Source organism: Eurypyga helias, unplaced genomic scaffold (genome assembly GCF_000690775.1).
Source record: "Eurypyga helias isolate BGI_N326 unplaced genomic scaffold, ASM69077v1 scaffold45891, whole genome shotgun sequence".
Lineage (NCBI taxonomy): Eukaryota > Metazoa > Chordata > Aves > Eurypygiformes > Eurypygidae > Eurypyga > Eurypyga helias.
In genome coordinates this window covers 3,418-18,193 of record NW_010231058.1, presented here as the reverse complement: position 1 = coordinate 18,193, position 14,776 = coordinate 3,418, and the positions used below count along the sequence as shown (strand labels likewise).

At 47.2% G+C, this 14,776-nt stretch overlaps 1 protein-coding gene across 1 annotated transcript in view; it reads left to right on the top strand.

Moving 5' to 3' along the window:
* Positions 1 to 482: 482 nt before the first annotated feature.
* Positions 483 to 14,776, top strand: part of LOC104516563 (dedicator of cytokinesis protein 5-like) — a gene marked incomplete at its 5' end in the record, with an annotated part of 17,024 nt that continues 2,730 nt past the window's right edge. The window contains 16 exons of the mRNA XM_010160929.1: positions 483 to 620; positions 1,134 to 1,234; positions 2,323 to 2,381; positions 2,870 to 3,024; positions 4,909 to 4,994; positions 5,527 to 5,683; positions 6,179 to 6,219; positions 6,332 to 6,422; positions 7,249 to 7,368; positions 8,122 to 8,211; positions 9,006 to 9,110; positions 10,112 to 10,253; positions 12,671 to 12,752; positions 12,956 to 13,040; positions 13,753 to 13,839; positions 14,279 to 14,455. Coding sequence (XP_010159231.1) covers positions 483 to 620; positions 1,134 to 1,234; positions 2,323 to 2,381; positions 2,870 to 3,024; positions 4,909 to 4,994; positions 5,527 to 5,683; positions 6,179 to 6,219; positions 6,332 to 6,422; positions 7,249 to 7,368; positions 8,122 to 8,211; positions 9,006 to 9,110; positions 10,112 to 10,253; positions 12,671 to 12,752; positions 12,956 to 13,040; positions 13,753 to 13,839; positions 14,279 to 14,455 — 1,716 coding nt within the window. The remainder of the gene's footprint in view (positions 621 to 1,133; positions 1,235 to 2,322; positions 2,382 to 2,869; positions 3,025 to 4,908; positions 4,995 to 5,526; positions 5,684 to 6,178; positions 6,220 to 6,331; positions 6,423 to 7,248; positions 7,369 to 8,121; positions 8,212 to 9,005; positions 9,111 to 10,111; positions 10,254 to 12,670; positions 12,753 to 12,955; positions 13,041 to 13,752; positions 13,840 to 14,278; positions 14,456 to 14,776) is intronic.

Below are 14,776 nucleotides of genomic sequence, written 5' to 3'. Positions count from 1 at the left end.
CAGGTTCACCTCTCTTCTGCTGTGGACTTTGTTTATCCTCGTGGGAGACAGGGTCCTGCTAAGTCTGTACCGTTGGAGCGGCTTTGGCTCGCTGCGTGTCCTGTGCCGGACAGCAGACCATGGCCCAGGCTGGCTGAAGTAACTCCTGTTTGCAGGGGCACAGCCCTGCAGGTCGTCTCAGATGGAGGCAGCGGAGCTCCACTGTGGTGTAGGGGTGCGCTGGTGCTCAGCTGCTCCCGTGGTGTGAGGATAGGCTGAACTTGGAATGACGCTGCACTGTCAAAGAGATTGGATGGCCGAAAGAGTGCTGGGTTCTTTTCATCTGCTGCCAGGCAAGGTTTATTTTGCTCGGAGACTGAGGAATAACTTTCCCTGAATGTCCCTCTACTGGGAAAGAGGCGAAATGGCATTACAGAGAAATATCCGGCTTGTTTGGCAGCACCTATTCTTGTCTCTTGAGCTTCTGTGAGTCATAAACCCAGGCCTGCAATGGTACTTTTTTCAAGAGCCACCTTTTACTGGATGTTTGTGTCTGTTCCAGGGTTTTCCTCCGGGCAGTGAACCAGTTTACCTCTGTACTCAACCGTTTCTTTCTGGATCAAGCAAACTTTGAACTCCAGGTAACAGTTCCATTGTTTCTGGATTTTCTTACGGACCCCAGTCCTGGAAGTGGGGAAGAGCAAACAGAACCCACTGCTAGCAGGATTCTTCATGTGGAGCATGCATGTGAAAACATCTCTAACGGGAGAGCAGCTCCGAGTTCACAAGGGTGGTTAGGGCAGCGCTGAGGTGCAAGCAGATGCTCCGGCATCAGGCTTTGCGAGGTCAGGTTGAGCCGCACACGGGCTGCTGCTGCTTTCTGCTTGGCTGGTTGAGAACAAAATACTGTATGGGTGTACCCACTGTCACTTCCTGTGCTGGGAAGTGCAGGCTGAGGGAGTGGCAAGTTGCAAAGTGCTGCAAGGCTCTGGCTGCCGCGGTGGGTGAGCACAGGCTCCTCTCCAGGTCCCTGGCCATTCGCTTCCTGGTGAGCGCTGAGCAGGAGACTGCGCAGTCTGGGGCCGTGTGGCTCTTGTGCTGATGGTTCCTTTTCCTTTGTCTTCTCCTGTTTGAGACTTGTTTCTCTTCCACAGCTCTGGAATAACTATTTCCAATTGGCAGTGGCCTTTCTCACTCACGAATCCCTCCAGCTGGAGACCTTCTCGCAAGCCAAGCGCAACAAAATTATCAAGAAGTGAGTTACATTTAAAGTTGACAGGCCTTTTTCACCTTGCAGAAATTTTATTTGTAGTGCCCCAGACATACCCCGCACAATCAGCGCGAGAGGAAGCATGCCGTGGAAGGGCTTGATTAAAGGATGCTGATACCAGGAGGAGGGGCGACACAGACGTCAGGTCTTTGCACGGTGGATGTCTGAGTCTGCTCCAACAGATCCTGAGTTGTTTGAACTGAACTTAAGCACCATGCCAAAAGATTCTTTCCCCTGTAAGGTCTGTAGCAGAAAGCCTGCCATAGTTCCTTACCTTACGCTGTTTCTCAGCCAGTGTGTAAGGTAGGAAAGCGTGAATCCTGACACCCCTGCACCCCTTCTCTTTGCTTTTTTCTGTTTTGAGCAATTCAGTGTCATTCATCAACACAAAAGTAGTAATTTTTAGTAACTTGGCCAAACACACAAAGACACTGAGCACCTTTTAATTCTGCATTTAGCTGGAATCAAGTCCCTAAATATTTTTGTATTGTCTTGACACAGAATTTTTTAGGGCATACGTAACGTTTGCCATCTTTTTTCTGCAATAGCGACAGCTCTCAGAACTAAATGTTCTTGCGTTCTCTTCATTCTGCAATAGCGACAGCTCTCAGAAGCCTGGTAACTAAATGTTCTTGCGTTCTGTTCGTGTCAGCAGTTAAAGCTTTAGGGAAGAACACCAAATAAAACAAAATTGTGGGTAGAATTGCCTGAAGCAGCAGGGCTGCAGCTTTGTTCTGCTCAGGGAGTCTGCAGTCGTCTGTCTGTGGCACACGGCCGTTCTCTTCCTCTGTGCATGGAGCATTAATAGTGGACAGGGTGAGGGAGCAAAAGGATGAGGTGAACATCTTTTGGAAGGTATGTAACACTGAGGAACTTCTCAGTAGACCCTTAGTAGGGAATATAGTCTGTGAGACCCCTTGGTATAAATGCCTACCGTGTTCAGCTGTGTGTGGTGGGTTTTTAGAGGAGAGGGTAATAGATTTTGTGGGTTTGCCATGAAATTTCATCAGCAACTTTGCAAAGGTGATTTCATTGTGTCAGGCTTTTTAATCTTTCTAATACTTTTTTTCTAGGTATGGGGACATGAGGAAAGAAATTGGCTTCAAAATAAGGGATATGTGGTATAATCTGGGTGAGTTCCAGCTAAAGAACAGTCTTTATTCAGGCTTCCAAGCTTGGGTTTCAAATCCCTTATTTCTTTACAAAAGCTGCTCACGTTTAACATGGGGAAATACGCTTAAGGTTCGGCTCTTTCAGAGCACGGCATCCCTTTCCCTTTTTGGTGCGTAGCTTGCAAAAGCCTATCTCACGTCAGCTGCTGAGGTAACTTCTTAGATTTCTGATAAAGGCTGTTCTGCCATATGAAGGACGAGAGTAGAATTTCTCAGAGACACCTTGTGATTCACAGCATTGCATGCAGTTAGGTTCAATTATTTTCTTGGGCCATTCCTGAATTTTGGAGCTGTAATAGGTTAATTGTACCTTAAGTAGCCATATCCGCATAAAACACGAAATCTGAGCAGAATGTCTGGTTTATGGTCTTTATATGAATAACATGCTTAAACGTTTGGATATCCAAATCCTGCCGTTAGAGTGTATCTGACTTTGACTTTCTTGCAGGTCCCCACAAAATAAAATTCATTCCGGCGATGGTGGGCCCAATCCTGGAAGTAACACTGGTCCCCGAGCCGGAGCTACGCAAAGCTACCATTCCCATCTTCTTTGATATGATGCAGTGTGAGTTCAACTTCAGTGGGAACAGAAACTTCCATATGGTAAGGGAGCCTGGTGTCTTCAGTACAGACGCTCTGCAGTGTGCCTTGGGTGGGAAGCAGGAGGGAACATGTGAACAAAACCAAAACAAACAGCCCCACGCGAAACGTGCGTTGTGCCACATGCTTTGGGCACCTGTCGTTGAGGGGTTTGGATGAGTCAGGACTCTTCAGTTTTGTCCCTGGCTGTACCTTTGCATGGCTTTGATAATTAATGAATTCCTCTGTTCCCATCCCTTTCTGCATTCGCAGATGTGTGAATACCCACATCTAAATTGTGAAGCAGTTTGGGGACCCTAAGAGAGTGCTCTAAAAAGTAGTGTCTGCTTTCACGTGTAACAACATAGATTTCCCCCAAGACAGATCTTTGGCTGTAAATGTAAGTTACTAAACTGGAAGTTGCTGGAGAGTCAAGTGTTAGGACCGTGTAGTTGTTTATACACTGACTAATCCCTCATTAACGTCGAATTTGACAACACATTTGTGAATACTGATGCTACCCTTGTGGAAGGGAGAACAGTGATACAAAGGAGACACATGATTTGCTTGAGGCTACACAAGTAAAGGGACAGAGCAGGGAACAGGACCCGGATCTCAGAGTCCCAACCCTGTGCTAATTTCTCCAGAAGTTCCCTTTTAGTGCCACTGAGGAAGCCCCAGAAAGTCAGGAAGGAAAAAGAGGAGTTTAGCTTTGCCCTGAGGTTAAGTTTTCACTGCAGTTTCTAAGGAGTTACTCTTCCCACTTTCCTCTGGGGATATCAGACATAACCATCTCTGCTGGCAGGCAGGGGACACTGCAGTTATGCTGTAGACAGCCTTCTCCCTGGAGATGGGTAGGAGCCATCCATCCAAAAGGCAGCCACCTTGGCATTTCAGGCCATTGTCAAACGTGACGTGCATCTCCCTAAGCACCATCCTCACCCCAGCTCCAGCGCGCACACAGGATCTTTCTTCCCTTGGGGTCCTCGGTCTTTGGTGTGGTTGGCCCCAGGGTCTCGGGGGTTTGTGGAATCAGTAGAAGGAAGTGTGTGGCATGGATTTTCCATTCCAGTGGTATTTAGATACTAGCTACAGTTATAACAGAGACTATGTACTTGACCTGCTTGCACACACCAGGACGTATCTTCGTGGCTAGACAATCACCCTGGGCTTGGCTCTTGCATCCTGAGAAGTTGCTTTTTAAGGGGTAACGGGTTTAAATTGAAAGCAGGGAGGTTTAGATTAGATATCAGGAAGAAATTCTTCACAGAGAGAGTGGTGAGGCACTGGGACAGGTTGCCCAGAGAAGCTGTGGATGCCCCATCCCTGGGAGTGTCCAAGGCCAGGCTGGATGAGGTTTGGAGCAACCTGGTCTACAGAAGGTGTCCCTGCCCATGGCAGGGGGGTTGGAACAGATGATCTTTAAGGTCCCTTCCAACCCAAACCATTCTGTGATTCTATGATTTAATCAGCACTCACAAGTGTTTATGGTGGCCAGAGAGTTGTCTAACCGACAGTAGTAGTAGCTCAGTTTCTAACTGATGGTAGTAGCTCAGTTTCTTCAGCTGCGTGAAGGAGCGCTCTAAGCTGGCTGCTGGAATGCTTCTCCCTCCCAGCCAAACTGAACTGCTGATGGATGGAGGGAAGGGGAGGTGTTACCCCAGAGCATGGCCTTCCAGCGGCTGTACGATGAGGGAGGGAGGACTTGTATTTCCTTGCTCCAGTCTTGCCATTTTGGCTTCCTACCATTTTTATTCTGCTCCAACAATGAAAGCATCCTTTAGCTTGGCTTAAAAACCAGCGTCTGACAGCGGGGCACCTCAGAAACATCAGCCACCAGCTTTACTGGTGTTCAGATCACCCACTTGGGAGTTGCTGTCTACTCAACTGTGGTTTTTACCTTTACAGTTTGAAAATGAGTTGATAACCAGGCTGGACCAGGAAGTGGAGGGTGGCCGAGGGGATGAACAGTACAAGATTTTGCTGGAGAAACTGTAAGTTTTTCTAAAGAACATGGAGGCTCTTTTTTACAGCTTAGTGGGCTATTTTTTCGATGCAAAGAAACCAGAATTCATTAGCCCAGTGAGTAGGGAGACAGTGCAGCTGCCGGTGACCCTCACGCTACGCAGGTAATCTGAGACCGGTTGCCTAAAACAATGCTTTTGTTCTGGAGCAGCAGCTGCACAACTGCCCTAAACACAGAGGTGAAAGCCTGGAGGCAGGTGCCCACCTGGTGAGGGGGTTGTAAGTGGAAAAGCTTGGGAACACCAGGCTTGGAGTTAAAGCAAAACTAGAGCCACCTTTTAGTACCAGGAGTAGAACACAGGTTTTGATCCGGCTTTACCCCGCGTGGCTGGGCTGTCTCAGGGCTGCGGGGGTGGTATGCCACTCGGCACTGCTCAGCTCCCTTCAGGATAGGCGTTGGGCTCAGAGAGCGAAGTGGCTCTTTGGGTCATGTACACTGAAGTTCTGCGCTGCTCAGAACTGTAACCGAGTACTTCTTTCTGCCTCTGGGTGTATCTGCAGCCTCCTGGAACACTGTCGGAAGCATAAATACCTGTCTGCTTCCGGGGAAGTGTTTGCTTTGCTGGTCAGCAGCCTGCTGGAGAACCTGCTGGACTACAGGACGATCATGCATGACGAAAGCAAGGAGAACCGCATGAGCTGCACCGTCAACGTGCTGGTATGGGGGGGGCTGGCTTTGGGTCCCCACGCTTCTTTACTGACCAGGCTCTTACTGCTTCTGAAGGACTTCTTTGTTTTGGCAGGATTTTAAGTAATTTTTCATGCCATTTCTGGTTAATGATTGGCCCAAATCACTGACTGCCATAAAATGTAGAAAGAGTCAAGTCACATGGCTGGTCCTTGTCCACATGGTAATCTGAAGCCCTGAGATACAGGCAGGAAAGGTGATAGTTGGGGAAATGTGGACTTAAGTCCTTCTTCCACTGTAAGAGCTGTGTAACTTTCTTTGACTCACCTCTTTTCTAAAGGTGGCAGTAGCCCCACCTCATGTTAAACAGATGGGTGCAGGGATATATGCACCTCAGCAGGCAAAATGACAGCCAAGATCCTTGAAATATCTAAAAGTGATGCTTGAGTTACTTGCCCAGAGATGGTTATGCAAATCCATGGCGCTTTACATTGTAAAAGGTTGATTTTTCTGTGTTCTTGGCAGAATTTTTATAAGGAGAAGAAACGAGAGGACATTTACATCAGGTAGGCTGTTTTCCTCCTTAAACCTGTATGGAAGCCTTTGTTTCTCGTGGTGGTCTGTTTGTCAGTCCAGGAGTCCTTCACGTCAAGGAACAATTGCTTTTTATTCCTTTAGGTATCTGTATAAACTCCGGGACCTGCACACAGACTGTGAGAACTTCACAGAGGCAGCGTACACTCTCCTCCTCCACGCAGAGCTGCTCCAGGTATTACACTAAAGCCAGCTTTAGTTGCCTCTGCCAGGGTGTGGGGTTTAAGTGAAGTGCAAGCAGCTCAGAATGAACAATTTACTCTAATGTGACTTTGCATTACGTAGGTTCTCAGGGTCATTAAGGAGCCTCACGGTTTTGCAAATTGTACAGCAGCTAAAGGGATGAAAGCAAACTGTTATTAGGGCCTGTTACGTGCTGCTGGTGAAAGGGTGCTGTAGTGAGCTGGGACAGAGTCATAGTACAGGGGGTTTTCCACTTCTGTGTGAACAGTGTAAAATGCATTAGCCTAAACCATCTTAATTGGGATTTGTCAACCTCTTCAGCAGATGAATAAAGCTTACACATGCAGTTACTGTCGCCACGTAAGACCTTAAGTCAATATCACACCAGTTTTGCAGATATAATTAAACTCCCATTATCATTTTAAAGTGATTGTTAAATCCAGCTATAAATATTGTACAAGTTCAGATGACTTCTTAAACTGATTTAAAATTAATTTCCAGCATTGAAAAGACTTTGCACGGAACTGAAGCTCTCTGGTGGCTTGGGTGTGCGGTGAGGGCGTAATCAGGTGCTTTTCTGGAGTGTTTAAGAAGTTACTGCATCCTGGCTACTTGTTACTCTGACCGTGCTGCCAAGATGCAGTTTGTGTGTGCGTTCCCAGTTGGCGTTAGTCAGCCAACTCTGCTTGTAGAGGACTTCCTTGCCTTCCCTCTGCCTTGAATGTACCCCTGCGGAAGGTGGGTCTGCCCACTGTAAGGACTTGTTAATCTGAAAATGTTCCAGTTCTTCCAGCTCTGCCTCTTTCCTCCCATTCCAGTGGTCTGAGAAGCCATGTGTCCCTCACCTTCTGCAGAGGGACAGCTACTATGTCTACTCACAACAGGAGCTTAAGGAGAAACTCTACCAAGAAATTATCTCCTTCTTCGACAGGGGCAAGGTGAGTCTCTGCAGCACTCTTACTGTCTGTTGGCAAATCCTGCCTTGGTGGGTGTAGCTGGCCGAGGTTGGACTCGAGGGGAAAAGCCATTGTGATTCCATAACAGGCCTTTGATGCTCAGGCCTGGATTTTTGATGGGTGCCACAGTACCAGCATCAGGAGGGCACGTCTTTGTCCTGGTGATATTTGAATCCTTCTAGTTAAAGAGCAGCTGAAAAATGAACCCTATTCGTGTTGCTGGTTAGATGAGGACGCCGTAGGTGTTTCCCTGGCTTGCTCTGGAACGGCTGCTGCCAGGTTTTTTTCATTGCCGTTAGTCTGGCTCGTCTGGCCGACACCGAACTCGTGTTCGTTGCACTTTGGGTAGGTCGTCCTACCAGGCTACATGCGACAAACCCAAGGAAGCCTGCAGCAGGGGGTGAGGAGCTGGTGTAGGAGCAGAGCACCTGGGCTTGGACGTGTCCTTCCACCTCTCTGTGCCTCAGTTCTCTGTCAGCAGTAACAATAGAAGCCTTGCTTTGTGAATCACTTTCAGATCTATGAATCAAAAGAGCTGGGTGGCGATAATAATTACTGCAAAAAATGCACAGCATGGAGGCTGAGGGAGAGTTGGCAAGGCATGAAAGTACTGCCTGAATGAAAATCAGCTGAATTTTTTGTTTACCTATCTCTGGTAATGAATGCTTTTAACTGAGTCTGTTATTTTGTTTGTGCTCCTCTTCCCCCATCTGCCTCCCTTCGCCCTCCATGGAGATGTGGGAAAAAGCCATTCAGCTAAGCAAAGAGCTGGCTGACATGTATGAAAACAAGGTCTTTGATTACGAGGGACTTGGTAATCTCCTGGTAAGATTTTTTTTTTTCCTCTATTTTCAGCAGGCTGACGACTGCCTAAATTAATATGGTTGAGCAGGATCAGTCCAAAATACATGTATGTTAAAGAAAAATGAGCCAACATAACACCCGTGGTTTTGTAAAGCTTGATAGTAGAAGAATGTTTCCATAATGTTTTTTAAGTGTGTGGTTTTGACCTTGTAATTAGCATAATGATATTGTGTGCGCATGTTTAGCATTCTTGGTGTTAATTGAATAAGGTAACGTTTGCGTGGTGTATCTTCAGGCTCCGTAAATGTCATCACCTTGTTATTTCCGTGATAAAACTCCTGTGTGAACACAGAACTATGGTATCATCTCAGTTCTGAATTATGTTTTTCAGTGGCTGAAGATGTAACCAGATGGTCTTTATGTTCCTTCATATGAGACTCATCTGCCCAGTTTTACCCCTGCCAGTTCTCTGACATTTGTCACCATTTGGGTCTGCTCGGTTTCAGAACATATTTGTTTTTAATTTGTGTTGCAGTAGTTAAGGATTTCAAGTGTCCTCCTGGAATCCCAAAAAACATGGCATGGTTCTCGTGTCTGCAGACCAGGAGATGAAGTTGATTCTGGCCCAGACAAACCAAATATTTAACCAAGTAAATGGATAAGAGTGAGATACTGTATCAAAAAAAAACAGTTGTAAGAAGTGTTCCGTAGGGGAGAGCTCAGAGCTGAGGAATTGTTTCTGGGAATGTGAGCTACAGCCTGGCAGTGCCCTGGAATACTCCACAGTGAAAGTGCTGGTGACTCTTCTTTTTCAGAAAAAACGAGCTACTTTTTATGAGAATATTATGAAGGCAATGAGACCCCAACCAGAGTACTTCGCTGTTGGATACTACGGGCAGGGTTTCCCCTCTTTCCTCCGGGTAAGAATTCTTCAGCAGTCAGGTTCTGGCGTGTGGTGGGTATCCTAAAAGTCACAGTTTTTGCAGAACTTTGAGAAAGTTCAGGTGCCAATCTCCTTGTCCTTTGAATGACACTGAGATCTAAGTCCCTTAAGCATTTTGAAGCGTTTCACTGTGTAAAAAGAGACAAGAGACCAGATTTGGAGTGTTACCAGCTTTAATAAAGTTAGCGTGTTTGTTAGATGACTGGTGTGTTCTTATATGGACTTAAACAGATGCACCTTTTGTATTTGTACCCCATCTGCTTCCTCAGAAACACGAGCACTGCCGTTAGAAAGGGTTTAGCTTGCAAAGAATTTATCCCGTTGCTTTTCAGCCTGAATCGACCTGATTTTCAGGACATGGATCATTTCAATGCACAAGCACATTAGTGAGAGTCTGTCCCACACAGACGAATTAAAACGCAAAGACGCTTCCTGTCTGAGACTCGGCGCTAAGCGGTGCTGGACCTGTGCTAGCCATAATACAGGGATCCAGCCAGAGTGAGTCAGATGGGCAGGGTGCAGCATGCTAGCAAATATTCCCGACTTATGTAAAATCAAGTAACGCTTACATTTTCAGACTGGAGTGGTTGGAAGTTGCTGGCCTTAAATGGAAGCCAGACTCAATAAAACATAGTTACCGCAGAGCTGTGTAACTGGACGGTATAGAAGCCTGTCCCCTGCAGGTCATGTTTTTGAATCCATCCATTCCAGAAACCACCACTGCTTGGTGGCCAGTTTGGGAAATAACTGGCCGTGGCTACTGCTAAACCTGTAGTGCAGAACTGCCAGAGCTGGCTGTTTTGTGAACGGTACCTGAGGAGAGTTGGGAATGGAACGGAGGTGAAATCGGGTCTTTGTGCCAGGGGAGACCCCTCGCTTAACTCGTTCCAGGAGCATCTCCGGGACCGCTCTGTGAATGTTTGGAAAGCTGTCTCGCTGCTGTGTCTAGTGTTCATTCTCTCTCTCTCCTGCCCACAGAATAAGGTTTTTATCTACCGTGGCAAAGAGTACGAGCGGAGGGAGGACTTCAACCTGAAGCTGCTGACGCAGTTCCCCAGTGCTGAGAAGATGACCAGCACTGCCCCTCCAGGAGAGGACATCAAGTCTTCTCCCAAGCAGCGTATCTTTCGGTTTAGTGCGTTTTGGCACGTTCAAGATCTGTCTCTTTGCTAGAATAACAGAATGGGTGAACAGCAGTAGTAAGCGAGGAACTTCCTGCTGCAGGGGAGCTGTGAAGGCGGGCGCTGGGCATGACAGTAAGACTATCCAGAACTGCAACAGTGAACTTGGAGTGAAAAAGGGAGACAGTTGGATGTCGTCAGTGAAATGAGTTGCTGTTAGGATGAAACCTTAACAGATTGCAGGTCAGGATTTCTCGTGCCGCCTTCTCAAGCAGGTGGTGCTGGCGGCTGTAGCATACGTGTGATCCAGATTGGTCTTTCTAGGTGAAAGAGGTAAAATACAGGCAGTGGGATGTAAAGAAAGTGGAGGTATGCTCTCTTCTTGCTCCCAGTTAATGAGGGTTTATGAAGTGGCTGGTGAGGGGTTTTTTTGTTTGCCTTTTTCCCCCTCCCTCCCCCCCGAAGTCATTGTAAAATGTGTGAAGTGATGATGATGATGGAAGGTGTTGGGTGAACAGCCTTTTTAAAAATCTTATCTTTTTATGCTGGTGGAACTCCAGACTCTGTGTCACAGCACACCTCTAGGCTTGACATCCTCTTCACTGTGAGCACGACCAAGTGCAACCTAGTGAAGATGCTTCAGGTTCTGGTTTGTGACTTCCAGTCTGTAGTGGGGGTGCTCCTGGAAGATGTCTGTCAGTAAAAACCAAGTTGCTGGGTTTCTAGCCTGGGTTACACAGGCCACACTAGAGACTCTGAGGGTCCATTTTGGCCTGAAAAGTCTGTGCACAGAGGCACAAGTCAAGCAGTGATACCAGATGCTTCCCTTGCAAAAAGCCTGCCAAGCACTAAATCCACATAGGAAATTAAAATTCAGTCAAGACCAAACTTGGTATCAAAAAATGCCTCTTCTATTGCTGCTTTGTTTCAGCTACTTCCTTTGCATCTGTTTGTGTTTGTTCTAATGTTTTTGGCTCAAGGTGAACCTGAACTGCAAAATTTGGATCTAGATCTGAACCCTTCCAAAAGTTTGGGGGTGTTTGGTTCCGGGTCTTTGGCATAGCCCCATTATAAAGGGGAGCAGCTGCATAGCTTGGATCTGGTACAGGTTCTTCTTGCACTCCTACAAAAACCTTCTGAAAAGATGAGGGGTTTGAGTGCCCAAATCATTGTTGTGTTAGGCAGGGGCTGATGATTCTGTAGTTTGTTTTAATTTCATGCTTTTTTAACCTCCTTTGTCTCAGGGTCTTTTTTACTTTTGCTTAGAATCTGTTTCCGCACTCTTTTACGATCAAATCCTTGTTCTTGCTTTGTTGGTTCATGAGAGTGTGCCGGAGGTACCCGGTGGGCTGTGCACAGTCTCGGGGAATGCCCACACACTCGCACAGGCCACTCGTCCACCCGTCCCCGAGCAGGAGCCGGGTAGCGTGCTTAGCATGGCATGCAGCCCAAGCTAATAAGCTCTCCTGAGAGAGAGGATATATTAGCTGGGGCTCAGTGCTTGATCTACTGAGGCTGTGCGGTTTTGGGTTCAGATTTGGCTGGTTTCCAGCTGGCTCTTCACTGTAAGCACAGTGACCTTGCCTCTGCTTTCAAAGTACTGATTAGAACCACCCTTGGTGAAATAAAGGATGCGTGGGGCTGCCCTACCCACCAGTAAAACCTACTCCCTTCAGAGTGCAGTTGGCAGGTGATTCACAGGAATAACCTATTAATGCAGGTCGAAGCGGTTAGGCTTTCCTTCTGCCTACAGGTTTTGACTTCTGTAAAGCCTCCAGTACAGTCCTTTGAACAGAACTCGGAGGAACAGCATCGTAAGCTGCTGTTCTTGGTGACACTATTCCTATTTTTTTATGGCCATCGTGGCTCACAGCTGCAAAAGCTGAGGATGAAGCAGATACTGGTGAAAAGCAGGCTGCTTTCTTCAGTTGCTTCTTCTGCTTGCTTCTTAGCTAACCCTAATTAGCTTTATTGATCTAAAACACGGGAGGGAGAGAGGGGCAGCTCCACGGTACTAGAAGGATCTGACAAATAACTGTAGGTGGGATGGGGAGAGAGGAGAGACCAATGCATCCATTACAAAACCTAGAGCAGGGTCTTGTTTTCCTGTCCCCAAAGTAGAAATCGGTAGCACCCAGACTTCCCAAGCATTTCACCAGGGAATTTCGGTAGTTGGAAGTACTTGCAGAGCCCTTATCTTTTAGGGCTTTCAGTTCACGAGTAGCATACAAACTACAAGGAGCAATATAATGCCTGATTGTTGATGAACTAGTGAGTATTTTTCTTCATGCATGACAAGAGCAGAGGGAATTGCTGGGAAGGCTGACATTGTATAAAACTGGGAAGGGTATTTCTCTCCGTCTCCTGTTTTCCCAAAAGAATTCATAGTTTTTCATCCTTAACTCTAGCTGCTCAGATGTGCAGTGCTTTATTGTGAAGCCTGTGATGAACCTGCCGCCTAATTACAAAGATAAACCTGTTCCTGAACAGATACTGAAGTAATTTATTTTCCTTTTTCCCTCAACATTTCCTCTGTACTTTCCTCTGCTAACCTAGGCACAAGCTGGCGTGCCTTTGTGTCTTGTGTAAATGTTTCGCAGTCCAGTTTAAACTTGGTTGGTTTTGAGAGGAAACAGAAGAAACATTTATGTAAGGAGGGCGGGAGGTGCAAAAGCTCACCATTTCCTCTGCTTCTTTATAGCTACTACAGAGCAAACGAGGTACAGCAGTTCACCCACTCCCGACCAGTCAGGAAAGGAGAAAAAGATCCAGACAACGAGTTTGCTGTGAGTCCTTTGCTTTTGGTGCCGGTTGTCTTGGGGGTCTGTGCTGTGAAAAATGGTTCTGTGCCTTTATTTATTGTGTTGGTGGCACTTTGAACAACTGTCACAATTATCTCCCTTTCCCTCCACTTGGGGCAATGGAGTTTTGCTACTGACACGTAGGAGAAAGAGGGCTGCACTTCACACTGCAACCTTTACCTAAAGCCAGGGTGAGAACCTCGAGGGACTGTAGCTGAAGTTGTAATGTTCAAAACCCTTGATCCATACATGTTGTGCTGTCTGGCTGCAGCGTCCTACAGAGTACAGCATGTCTGGTAGATTGAGAGGGATGTAGCTGTCCGTAAGGAGGCCAGCCTCTAACCAGGAAGGATCTGTTCTGCTGCAGGCCAGCTTTTCAGATTTGATATGGAGAGCGGGCCTTGCACATTGTGTTAACTCGGGCTGAACAGGCCGTGAGCGCAGTCTGGCTAATCATGGTCCACGTGGAGGCTCACCGCCTGCTGCTGCTACTGTCGATACCATTCAAATCGTAGAGGTGGTGTTTTTCTTGCCAAAAGCACAGGGTTTCATCCCAGTTAGTGAAGGTGAAATTCCTTGTGTAAGTTCTGCCAGCTAGTGCTGGGAGCCTGGTTCCATCCTCTACCGCAGCAGGAAGTTGAATTGCAAGACCAGTATTTTCCTTACATTTTGGAATTTTTTTTCCTTCTCTAACTAGAATATGTGGATAGAAAGGACAACCTACACAACAGCGTATTCATTTCCAGGCATCCTCAAGTGGTTTGAAGTCAAACAGATTACAACGGTGAGTTCTGCATATGGTTCTCCTATCTCCAATCTCCCAGGAAGTGGAGTCTTGGAACAGTTAGGACTAGTGGTCCTTGCACTGTTGTGTATGGCACATGGGTAACTTCTGCTTCAGGTAAAAGCACGTGTGTATCGTCACTGTCTTTTCCTGCCATTCTGCAGACCCCTCTGCCCAAGGCAGCAGAGTTTTGTGATGCTTGGGAGAGGGGTTACTTGTGTAACTTACTCCGCAGTCAGCAGCCAAGCCCTAAACTGTTGTTCCTTCAGGTTAAGGTGTAAGGTCATTCTTGGGTTCATCTCTGAATGGCAGGAGAGTTAGCACAAGGGGCAGGATCCTCTGACGGAAATGACTGGGCTGCCGTTCATGTATGTGGAGTTACTTAACTCCATATTCAGGAGAGGTGAATAAGGTTTATTGTGTTTCCTGTTTCCGTCAGGAAGAGATCAGCCCCTTGGAGAACGCCATAGAAACGATGGAGCTAACCAATGAGAAAATCAGCAACATTGTCCAACAGCATATCTGGGACCGGAGTCTTCCTGTGCACCCCCTCTCTATGCTCCTGAACGGGATTGTGGACCCAGCAGTCATGGGGGGATACACCAACTACGAGAAGGTTTGCTCGCGTTTGTAGCTCAGTCTCCTGACCGGTGCTGTTGAAGTCCTGGGTTGAAACACGGGAGATTCTGGTTCAGTTTCTGGCCGTTGGTTCGTGCTGTAGCTGTGTCTGTGTGTTCAGAGCTCAGGGAGGAGGAGAACACGACACAAGTTCCCACTGGACTGCAGGGTGGAACCCCCCCTACTTCTTTAGTATTTAGTTTTAGTGCTGTGCATTGCCCCTGGGATGAATGATCCAGCTCTTCAGGGCCCCGTTTGCAGCCGTGATAACAGCACGATCCTGCCTCGGGGGGGCAGGAGGCGCTCAGTCAGCTCCGTG